Below are 12456 nucleotides of genomic sequence, written 5' to 3'. Positions count from 1 at the left end.
AGGGAGAAATGTGCTAAGAGGAAAGCACGCTTGGCAAATCCACACTGTGATTAACTCCCGCGTGGAAACCAATGTCCTCCCGTGTGGAAACCAATGTCCTCACTGTGGAAGGACGTGTGGATCCAGAATTGGGCTCCACAGTCACTTACAGACTAACTGTTAAGACTGTGTTTATGGAGTACATGACCCCCGTCAAGCTTGCAAAAATCTACCATTTGCCTGATAATAAATGTTGGAAATGTAAGGAAACTGAAGGTACATTCTTTCACCTATGGTGGACGTGCCCAAGGATTAAGACTTTCTGGGAGATGATTTATAATGAATTATATGGAATTGGCGGAAATGACTGGCAGAATCCGGGACCAGGGAGAAGATTCGGTGGAAGAAGATTGGAAGAAATTTAAAGACTATTTACAGAAATATTGTAAAATTAATGAATGTTAGAATGATGTTGGGTTTTTTGTTAAGGGATTTCTAGCTGTAATGGTATAAAAGAATATGAAAAAAATTGGATTCTTAACAGGTAAATTTAGGTTACAATATATCAAGATTAAAGATCAGGATAAAATAAGGAGGGAAAGGAATTGCTGAACTAATAAATTGAACTGGAATACAAAAAGGGGAGGTATGAGGAGGTCCGGGAAACAAGTAAATGAAAGATAAGTGATGAAAAGATTGAATTATTTTTAACTATTTTTATTTTGTATTTTTTCTTTTCTCTTTTTCATTTTGTAACATTGTAAAAACCTTAATAAATACCGTATTTTTCGCTCTATAACACGCACCAGACCATAACACGCACGTAGTTTTTAGAGGAGGAAAACAAGAAAAAAAATATTCTAAACAAAACAGTGGATGTATGATTTTTGTGGTTCATGCTGTGGCCACAGACATGTGATCTGACGGTGAGTTTGGGGTAGCCCAATGCAAAAATCCTGAGGATCCATGTGGATCCATGCTTTGTAACCACGTTTTTGCACCACTGCGGCCCCAGGCAACAGCGGGTGCGTGATTTTTTTGGTGCAAGCTGTAGCCATGGACATGCTATGTGATCTGATGGTGAGTTTGGGGTGACCCAGTGCAAAAATCCTGAGGATCCATGTGGCTCCGTGCTTTGTAACCACGTTTTAAGTGGGGAGGGAAGGAAAAGCACTCAAGGGACAAGGAGCACGCATGGGGTGTGTGGAGAAGGATGCTGCTAATAATGCAGAAGAGGGGTATAAGAGGAGAAGGCTCCTCACCTCTCCCACTTTGCTCCTTTAAAGAAAGCAGGCTTTGCTTCTCTCCCTCCTCCCCAGCTCGCTGAAAAACTTTGCTGCTATTTAGCCAGCTGAGTGGGGAGGAGAGAGGGACAGAGAGCCTGCTTGCTTTAAAGGAGCCAACTCGTGTAAGCAGCTCCTCTCCTCTCCTGCTTTGCTCCTTTAAAGCAAGCAGGCTTTCTGTCCCTCTCTCCTCCCCACTCAGCGGCTCTTCTCCCGCTCTGCTGTTTCAAAGCGAGCCACGAAGGAGGGAAGGAAGGAGAACCATGGATCTTCTGCTCACGACTGCAGCAGATCCCCCCCGCCACTCGCAGGCATTCGCACCATAACACGCACAGACATTTCCCCTTACTTTCTAGGAGGAAAAAAGTGAGTGTTATGGTGCAAAAAATACGGTATTTATAAAAAAAAAAGACTGTGTTTATGGAAGAGAATCTTACTCAGCTGCGAGTGATCACTCAAGAAAGAAAGACCATGCCTGGAGTACTGCAGAAGCACAATATTCTTGGTGCCATCAAATGTATTTCACATAACGATGGGGAGGAAGATAGCTGGGCTGGACATGCGGGATGAGATGCTCTGCCGAGAGCTATGTGCATCCCATTTCCACTGACCTACTTTTCCTGAAATGTGAAATCAGAAGCACACACAAGCTATGCAATATCCAGAGACCTAGGAAATTAAATGAAAACTCCTCCTGCCTGGTACAAAAATAGATATCTCTGTTGGGAGCACGGGATATTTGTTGTCATCCCTATTCCAGCACTTGCAGGAAGAGCAACACCAGTTCCTAGGCTTAGTCTTCAGATTTATATTGCCACTTTGCCGTGCTCCTTCACGACAACATGATTAGTCTTTTAAATTATGCCCACCAGCGTTATTTTTAATCCATTCAAAAGCAAATACTGTTCCATTAGATGTTAGTGATTTGCAAACCATTTATCATAAAACTCTAGGGTTCCTCAGAGGTTCCTCAGGGTTTTCTTGGTGAGATCAGTGCTATGGGCCAGTGCTGATCTTCCTCAGCAATGCTCACAGACAGGCAAGTCTCAGGTGCAGAGCGACTTTATCTGCAAAAAACTTTGCAAAAGCATTGCAGGAGATCATGTGGCCCATACTGGGTCCCGCTGGAGCAGGTGGTTCCACTAAATTGCAAACCACCTGAAAGAGTCTCTTGCTGCTGTTTTCTGCAGATGCAATGGAGGCAGTGAAGAGTCTTCTTCACCGTAGCTACCGCCACTTGGTAGGCTCAACATTGAGCTCTAGCCCGTGTCCAGTCAGCTTCAGAATGAGTTATCCGCCACTGGCGCTCTAGCCATCTCAGCGATTGTTTCATTACCCTCAGATCCATGGAAAATCACGGGGCTGTCCGGGCTCATGCAATCGGAGAAGGCGCTTTGGAGCCAGACAGTCAATAGCCCTGGTTAACTCCACATTCCAGTGGGCCACCAGGGAATCAGCTGAAAGGCCATCAACATGGGATAAAACATCCCCTACCACTCTCTGGAAACCATTTGGATCCATTAAGTGGCGGGGGTGGGCTATCCAAATCGGTCCCACCTCCCTGCAGAGGGGAAGAGTCAAGCTGACCATGGCACTTCTTTAGTTTCGCTTTTACTTAGTGTCAGATCACCCACGTCACTAGAGGTGAACACCAAGTCCAAGGCATGTCAGCGGCTATGAGTTGGGCCAGACTTATTCAGGGACAGCCCCATGGAGGCCATGCTTTCCACGAAGTCCCAAGCAGCCCCTTGTAAGGTCGTGTCGGCATGGATGTTAAAATCCCCTAGGACAACCAAACTAGGTGTCTCCAGAAGAACATCCGCAATGACCTGAAGCAGCTCGGGCAGGGAATCCTTGGTGCAGCGGGGAGGTCAGTACACCAAAAGGAATCCTGTAACTGCCCCTATTGCCCACTTCCAGAACATGCACTCAGAGAACTGGGTCTTCCCAATAGGACGCCTGGTGCAAACTAATGACTTCCTAAATATCACTGCAAGCCCCCCCCCCTGCCCACAAGGCCTGGGTTGCTGTGCGTAAGAGAAACCTGGTGGGCAAGCAGCGGCAAGGACAGGCCCATCTGCTTCATCCAACCAAGTCTCTGTTACACATGCCAGGTCAAGTCCTCCATCCATGATCAAGTCATGGATGGCAGTGGTCTTATGAATCATTGACCTGGCATTGTACGTCAGTACCTTAAGGTCATGTGGGTATCCCTTGCTGATTCCAGTATCCATCTGGTCAAGACCAGACCCCTCAAACAACGACTAAACCTGCCTCCTCAGTAATGACATGGTCTGGTCTTAGTGTAACTCCTCTTCCTACTCGTGATCACTGAAATCAGTTGTCCCAGTGCATCCCCCCTCCCCCCTGTGAAACCTGCCCTAGCCATTTTGTTGGCTGGGACCCATAGCAGATACACACAGAATTGCTGTTTTTATCCTCTTTCTTTGTGCCCTTCCCCCCACCACATTTGTATTAGCTTGTGACCAAAGGACAGTGCAAATTATAGATCAGGAACTGAAAGCCCCAGGGTCAACCTGAGAACTACGGGCTGGCTCCCCAATTTCCCATGGCACTCAGCATTGGCCCAGGATGTGAGGGTAGCCTGGTGGTTGTGAAAACTGCATTCGCAGCAGACCCCAGGTCAACAACCTGGCATGCCACTCTCACGCCACAGCTATAAATCTTAACATCAAAGACAATGATAACTTAACAGCCATTACTGAAGCCCTCAGGGGTACTTACTTTTGCAATCTGGTCAAACTTGCCAAAGAGCTCATTCAGCATGTGCACCAGTTCTCCAGGAGAGCAATCACTAGCCAAGCGAGTGAATCCCACAATATCAGCGTATAAAATGCTACAAGTGAAAAAGGGGATTTTACCATTTTGCTTAGCTTAAAACTATTCCTAGAGTTTCTTGGAGAAAACAAACAAGAGAAAAGGGAATGCACTAAATACCTCACCAGGAGCAGATACAATTTGTCCAAAACCATATGTTTGGATGCTGAGCTCATACATCCTTTTTGGATGGCCTGCTGTTGTGGTCTGACTCCCCTTCCATTGTGTCCACTCAGGCTGTGACCCTGCCAGGACCGCTTGCCTATAAAGGATTGTGCCTCACCCCGTAGTTTGCCGCACTGCGGTCGGAAGCTGAACTCCCAGCAGACCTCTTTGAAGAGAAGGGCAGGTTACCAGTCTGCAAAGAGGAGCTGCTAATATCTTCTGGTGCCTAAACTGAGCCACCCACCAGGCAAGATCGTTCTAGAGTTTCCACCGGAAAAGGCAGAGGAGACAGCCAGAGGTCATTCAACTGCTCCACAGTGTGAGACATAAAGCCAGAAGACAACCCTTAAAGCGTACTGCAACTCTCCTTATGTCAGGCACGGGTTGGGGGCTTAACCAATTACAGTATTAATTTCACGCAGAAGGGTGGGCCTACAAGGAGAGAAGGAAGGTGAGACAGGAGAAAAGGCAAAACAGGGGAGTCTTCTGCAAGGGCCCGGCAAGGGTGTGCTGCCCCTCATGAAGCAGTTCATTGGGGGGTGGGGGAGAAATGGGAAGCCCCATCTTATTTGAGCTCTGCCTCACACATCATTGGCATGCAACCCACAGCCTTTTACCCCTAGCAGCACCTTGAGGGGGAAAAGATTCCCTATTCCCATAGTGCTTTGTTTATTTTTCATTTTTGCTTGCTATTTTGTTAATGTTGTTAATATTGTTTTATAGATTATATATGTTGTATTGATTTGTTAACCATACAATATGAAATTTGCTTTAATTGTGCTTTGTTAACCATGTTTTATAGATTGCAATATGACTTAGGCTGTATTTGTGACATTCTATTATGTTCTGTAGGGACGCGGGTGGCGCTGTGGGCTAAAGCCTCAACGCCTAGGGCTTGCCGATCGAAAGGTCGGCGGTTCGAATCCCCGCGGCGGGGTGCGCTCCCGCTGTTCGGTCCCAGCGCCTGCCCACCTAGCAGTTCGAAAGCACCCCCGGGTGCAAGTAGATAAATAGGTACCGCTTACCAGCGGGAAGGTAAACGGCGTTCCGTGTGCGGCTCTGGCTCGCCAGAGCAGCGATGTCACGCTGGCCACGTGACCCGGAAGTGTCCCCGGACAGCGCTGGCCCCCGGCCAATAAATGTGAGATGGGCGCACAAACCCCAGAGTCTGTCAAGACTGGCCCGTTCGGGCAGGGGTACCTTTACCTTTACCTTTATTATGTTCTGTAAAGCTACTGTCATTTGTTGTTTGTAAGGTGCTTTGGGATAAAAAAGTATAATAAATCACATCAATTCAAAATCCCTTCTGGAGATGCCACAGTTAAAGCTCAGTAACATCTACCTTTCCTAGATCATCCACTGGTGACTCTCTCAGGTCCTTCGGAGTCTGAGGCAGCGCTGCCAGGCCAAAACTCGTACTCTGGGCATCAATGTATGGAACCTGCCCCCTACTCTTCTGTGACTTTAGCTGAAGGGCAGTATAGGGCATGAGAGGCCTCAAGGGTGCAGGAGGGGACCAGAGCCTGAATGAAACAGGCCAACATGACTTCCACCACATTTCTCATCTCCCACTTACCCGTCCTTGAGACTGAAACACATTCCAGCTTTGCCACACTGAAAATTGCCCCCAAATGACTGTGTTAATCAGTGCTGATGGCAGCCATACAACAAGTTAGCTTGTATCAAGTGCAAAGCGTGTTCGCTTTTTTTTTGCTTTCGATATTTACCACGAAAAATTTAAGGCCATTTGTTCAAGCAATAATATTTCAGCCTCTAGATTGCTTTTAAATTTGATATGCCTAATTGAATTCAGCTGCCTTCCCAAAATAAACATGTCACAAGATCCACAGAGGTTATCTATAGTCACAGTTCTATGGAATCAACCTGCAATATCTGTGTGCCTGAACACCTGCATCCAATGAAAGAAAAGAAAAAGGAAAGAACAAAGCAACCACCTCCCTCTAAACAATGTATAGCTGTGATTAAAACATTTTGCTAGTAATGGTAACTAATGGACTTCAGCACTGAGAATGGGCAAGTGTCTGTTCCAAACAATACCTTACATTGGTGTGCCTTTTGACATATAAATTATGAAAGTTGTTTGTATTTTCCAGCTGGCCTGCTTTGGGTCCTTGTAACCTCTGGATGATCTCAGCTTTCATCTCCATGGCTATGTGAGCAGGAAGTAAGGAAAGCAGGAGACGCTCCTGGGTTGGAGAGAGGAAAGACAAAATGGCCCAAGCTTCAAGTGAGCTTCAAGCAGGAAAATCTGCTAAGTAGTTATTACGAACACATTTTCTATGAGCAACAGTGGGATGGAATTTATTTCAAGGATTGGGAGGAAACTGCACACGACGCACTATCATTTGTGGTCCCCACCTCCACTTCAAGTTTTCTTTTCGTTATGAAATGCAGCTGCAAAAGATGAACTCTTCTGTGGAAAGCTGACCGGGGGTGGGGGTGGGGTTATGTGAAGAGGAGCATGAATGGCTTCAGCGTCCTTTCTCCTCCAGGGCTTTAAAAAAAAATTAAAAAATGGGTAGAAAAGCAGTGAGAAGGAGGGGGGGGAATGGGAAACACACAAACCTGCATCAATACACACAATCTGCTCAAAGTTAGCTCTTACAAAAGAAAAATTATTTCATGTCCTCATAACTCTACAAGCACTTGCCTCCAGGACTCTGAATGCCTTTGTTGGCAGGGTCTCCTCTTACTTCCTCCTTGGCCCTTATTATCCACCAATTGTCTTTCTTGTTTGTCAGTTGCTCTCTGTGCACATGAAGAACACGCATGCATAGGTCAGGACAGGAAACCAAGAGGATAAAGGGACCAACAGTAGGCTGAGAATCCACCGTACAAGTGCATCAGTTCACAAACTAGAGAGATGTGGCATCCCTGCACAATGTACCTGCAGGAGGCAGACTGGGCATTAACGCACAAACAGATCTACTTATAGGCAGGTGGACCAGCTTCATATTTCAACTGAAGGAGATTGTGAGGGACATCAAGAATATATTTAATCAGGTAAATTCCCATAACAAAACTGGCGCTTGCTAATGACTCCATGGATAGGTATTCTGCTGGCAGAGCCTGCCCCCCACAAAGTTACTGATCCCACGGGCGCAGCTTTGATGTCCACACCTTGGCTGCTTTTATCATTCATGTCAAGAAGGAGCCAAAGGGCTCTGTTAGCTTCTTCCACACACAACGTAAAAACCTAAGAGGTTTCGACAGAGTCCTCTTGTCTGACTTCTCTCTTCTTGCAACTTATTTCAGGGACAAAACAGAAGGAAGACGGGTCTACAAGTAGATTGGAAAGGATTTCTGACTTCCAATTGTTTAACAATAGCAACAACAAAATGACTCCCCCCCCCCCAAGACAAATCTGCAGCAATGAAGAAAGCTAGAGGTGATGAAGAATGGGTTTGGGTTGGGTGTTGTTGTTTTTTAGCAGGACTGTGAGCCCAGCTCAGTTCTGGCACTCAAAACAGGTCAGCAACTGCTCAAAAGCACCAAGTTCCTTAATTCTATGAGGATGTCATTTGCTCCTGGCTCCGACCAGTGGATCACAAGGTTTCCAGCAAAACAGAAATGTAGGTCCTGCAAGCCAGAAGTTTGTCATCTGCTGTGTCAGAAGGGAAGCTAGCTGTTCTAACAGCAGATACTCATAGCTGCTGTTGGTCACAAGGAAGAAGATAAGGAAGAGCTCACCTGGGAGGCCTCTGTCAAAGCTATGCTTGCTCTGGAGAAAAGCTGGTTTCAGTTGTATAGGAGTCAGTGGAAACAACCAATGGTGCTGGCCTTTCAGCACTCATCAGGTTTTCCCTTGTAAAAAATCAGCCATTGACCTGGTGTCTATGTGCCACCCTGAAGCCTTTCAGAGCTATCCACCATACTCTATCGCATCTTCCTTCCTCAGAAACCATCCTGCTGGTTCCTGATGCTTTCAAACAGGGAGAGGTGCAGCAAAAATGGGAGTTAGCTGTAGTCATTCTGTCTCAGTTGACTTTGTTTTCCAACCCTTGAGGTTCTTTTCAGCACAATAGTTCTGTGTCAGCTCTAATGTGGGCAACACAAAACAGGCTGCATTTCCGACAGATACATGACAAGACCTTGATGTGCCTATTTATTCTCCATACCATACTAGGCAAAAAAACAACAACAACCACCACAATCTTTTAACCCGCACACCACTTTCTTGGAACCAAAGCACAGCTCTGATATGGAGGCCAACAAATTTCCATATATCAATGCTAATTCATTTAACATCACTGGATAAATCACAGAGTTGGGGAAACAGGTTGGTTGGCTTGGTACTGACTCTCCTAACAAAGCATTACAGCAGGGAGAAGTGAAACATATTCCTTTATACACAGGTTTTAATCACTCCCACTATAATCTCTCTGCCCCCAGATATCCCTTCCTGCTTTGATCCTCCATCTCTCCTACCAGTAGCAGATGGCAAGGTGGGGCAGAGGCACTTATGGCTGACCTTCCCGCCAGTAAGTCACTGTTGTTTACTGGGAAGGGGAGTGGCAAAGCAGCAGAAACAGCAGAAAAGCACTGGCAGGACTGCCCAATGAGCTCTGTTAGTGTTCTTGCCTTGTGCTCACCTCACTGCCACCTTGACCCTCCTCCTCACTGCTGGGAGGTTAGGTAAGTGTCTCCACCCCACCAAGCTGTCCACTACAGTATATTACCACAGTCAAACAAGTTTCCTTCTTGTTCATCTACTCTGCTCATTCTCCCTCACTGCCCCTCATGCCGGGAATTCCCTCCCAGAACGTTTGCGTGGTGCTACCTCTCTCTTCTCTCAAAACCCATGTTTTCAAGTGCTGTCTTTGGTTTACCTTTTTACTCCTCATGACCACAAAAACGAAGCACCTTAAGTGTTTTTGTGGATTCTGTCCCCACTATCCTTGCCTCCGTCTCCCCCATCCCCCCCTCTTGCTTTCAAAATTGACACTAAGCTCCTCAAGGAGAAAGAACATGCCTTTTCTTGCTTATGCTACTCTGCAAAAATATTGATCAAGTTATATAGAATAAAGAGTTCTACCACCAGTTTTTTAAACCTAAATATTTCAGTGCAATCCTGAGCATGTTCAGTGAAAGATAAGCTCCTCAGAGTAGTAACTCAGGTTGCACCAGAAATGCAATTAAAAAGAGTGTTTGCTAAACTTATCCCACTGGGAAGACAGAGTCCTTGGCCCTGACACTTTTGTGCAGTAGTGACTCTGCAGGGGCCCGATCCTATTTGTACAAGAAAATGCTCCTTCCTTGCCCCGCCTTGTAAAATGCAGACCAAAACAGTTTGCTGGTGTTTTTCAGGTTGTCTTGAGGGCTTTCCTTTGGCTGTCCATGAGGAACTAGCTGGCTAGAAAGACACTTGGCCCAACCCCTCAATCTCCTTGAGGGCACAAGGCAGAAGCAGCAGCTTTAAAAAATCCCAGAGCATGGTCTGTGCAGGCACTAAAGCCTGTATGGATGACTGCACAGGTGTCCGGCTCAGTTACAGGTGAGCCACCTATTTCTGCCTGGGCTTTAATAGGAGCACGGGGGATTCATAAGATCTTAGATGGAAAGGGGGAGGAGCTTGGGAAGACACTTTTACTGAGAAAGTCACACAAAGGTTATGTTAGGCCAGGGGTAAAAAAAGAAAGAGAAAGAGAGACATTCTCGACAGCTTGGTAGCCTTTCATTATGTACACCAGTTCTGAAAGATGCTGCTAAACCTGTGCCATTGGTCTTTTAAAAGATTTGGACTAGCAAAGGACAAGAACTATGCAGACTATGGAGATGATGATGGAGAGATAGATAGAGAGATATTTACACACACACAGTCTTACTTTATTGTTTTGGGGTTTATTTTATTTTGGGATGGGGTGTTGGTGTTTTCTGGCCCAGATTCCATTCATGAGATGCTCCTCCCAGACTCAAGGGCAGGTTCAAAGGGCATGGGAGGACATTGTGGTGCCCATGGGGGGGGGTGTCAGCAAGAGCACTGCAGGGCTAGGATCAGCCTGTACAGAACAGGAGGACAGCTTGCTGCTTCTGGCCGCAAGAGCCTCTGTGCCAAACGGTGCCTTCCTTGGCTGGAGACTTTTGCTCCTCTTGTGAAATCTCTCCACAATTAAAACCCTGCTCAAGGCAGCGTACAGCAAGAAGAGATTTGGGCAACTGCAAAAATATAATGAAAGCAGACTTAAGCAAGAAATAAAAACATACCAGAACGTATGTGACAAAATTAAACCACCCCAACATAAGCCATAATGAGATCTAAAAATAAAAATACAAAAAGCCAATGGCAATAGCAGCAAAATTAATGTCTCCGAAATGAAATCTTCACCCCAATGAAAACTCCTAAGCAACACCCCAAGACGCAGATCTCGAAGGACGCCTCTCAAGCAGGCCTCCACTCTTGTGGCTGGAGTCTGGGTTGTGGGGCCAGAATGTCCTTGCGTGGTGAGTGCTGGCACCTTTTTTCTGGATGTTGGAAATATTATCAATACATTTTCAACTTCTTGGTACACAACGACAGCCCAAAAGACCTGCCCAATGTTTCCATATGTCTTACATCTCAACCCCAGTATTCCCAGCCAAAGAGAGAGAGTTCTGAGACAAACAAGAAAGGTCCCTCAACTGGCAATCTGAAATGAAAAGGACTCTCCTAAGCCAACACCCTATCAGCCTGGCCAAACCATATCTAGTTCTCCTCCTCCTTCCCCTGCAACCATAGAACTGAAAAGAAAATCTGTTTCTGATGTCCTGAGCATTAACCTGACTGAAATAGCTTTTCCTCTCCAGGTATGAGTGAAAAGATAAGTCATTTAAAAAAGAATAAGCCAATGTACACTAACACTCCAGGGGAGCTATTTTTTCCTGAAATGTGAAATTAGTGCATTGTTTTATGTAGGCATTAATGTTTACAGCATTGCAAGTTTGAGTGACCTACTAACTATGAATGGCTGCTCAGAGCCCATTTAACAACGTTAATGTTTCTTAATGGCTGTGGGGGCTTCTTGAATGCTCAGGTAGGGCAGAGATCAAGGCCTGATAAGCACATGATACAGTCAAGTTAAAGCTAAATCACATTCAAGTGGAATACATATCTGACATTTCAGAGGAATACATTTCATTCAAACAGCAGCCATGCTTGCCTTCTTCCTGATGAAAACTCTCTGCCCCATTAGCACAAAACTACAGGCACACAGACTCCCAAAAGGATCTTCTACCTGCACTGGGCGTGCCTGTTTGGGCCTCCAGTTCAATACTGCTTCAATATTGGCAAATAAAGTAAATACCTAATAAATCTTCCATTCCAAATCCTATAGCCCTGCCCCTGGACTTCCTGCTGCTCAGAAATGGACAGCATGCCACTTCTACAACTATGAATTAATCGGATGTACAAGTTCAATACAATAATGCTTCACTAGCAATTAACAAGCTTTCTTCCTCCATCCCAGTTTATTTAGAATGAAGATCTTTCCTACTGGATTCATTTTCTCTTGCAAGCTGGAAAATGCTTTTCACCATAGTAAAGAAAGGCATCGCTTCAGTTACACATCTAGTGTAACCACTCGGTTACCTTCTTCATTTAAACCTGTCACAGCTCCTGACTCCAGTTTCTAATCCCATTATTATTATTATTATTATTATTATTATTATTATTATTCGGATCCTGCCTCCTCACTGAGAGTGACATTCAGTTAGCTCTCTCTGAGAGACGTCTGCCGCCTCCTGCCAGAGTCTTTCAAAACATCTTATAAGTCATAAGATGCAAAACACCTGAAATGAACAAGGCTAATTATGCTAACTACTTCTCAATGTCAAAACCAGGCATGCAAGCTTTGAAAGTGCCTTAGTTTATTTTCTGCAACAATTTATCAATGGGGCAAACATAGGGTAGCTGAAATATATGTGCTAAAAGAGCTTACATACATATATATTTAGACACACATATATACATACAGAGCATGCATCTATTTTATATTTGTCATAAAAGCAATAAATGAGACAAAAAGATATATAGACACATGCTCATTTTACTTTTTTAATATTTTTTTATTAAATCTGTATACAGGACAGTTCACAGCTTAAAAATACAAAATTCTAGCAAAGTGTCAGGAGAAAGCCAGGGTGCAGGCAGCGTCTGAGGGATGAGGGAAAAGCTAAGAGCAAGAAAGCTAAGAGC

At 45.2% G+C, this 12456-nt stretch overlaps 1 protein-coding gene across 2 annotated transcripts in view; it reads right to left on the bottom strand.

The window, feature by feature from the left end:
- Nucleotides 1–12456, bottom strand: part of ADCY2 (adenylate cyclase 2) — a gene marked incomplete at its 5' end in the record, with an annotated part of 125498 nt that overhangs the window by 59862 nt on the left and 53180 nt on the right. For both annotated transcript variants that reach the window (XM_082234240.1, XM_082234241.1), the window contains 2 exons: nt 4008–4119; nt 6324–6472. In XM_082234240.1, the coding sequence (XP_082090366.1) occupies nt 4008–4119; nt 6324–6472 (261 nt within the window). The remainder of the gene's footprint in view (nt 1–4007; nt 4120–6323; nt 6473–12456) is intronic.

The sequence above is a fragment of the Podarcis vaucheri genome, assembly GCF_965113315.1.
Source record: "Podarcis vaucheri genome assembly, chromosome: 8".
NCBI classification, from domain to species: Eukaryota; Metazoa; Chordata; class Lepidosauria; order Squamata; family Lacertidae; genus Podarcis; species Podarcis vaucheri.
The sequence above is the reverse complement of the archived record's forward strand: the minus strand, read 5'-3'. Positions and strand labels throughout refer to the sequence as shown.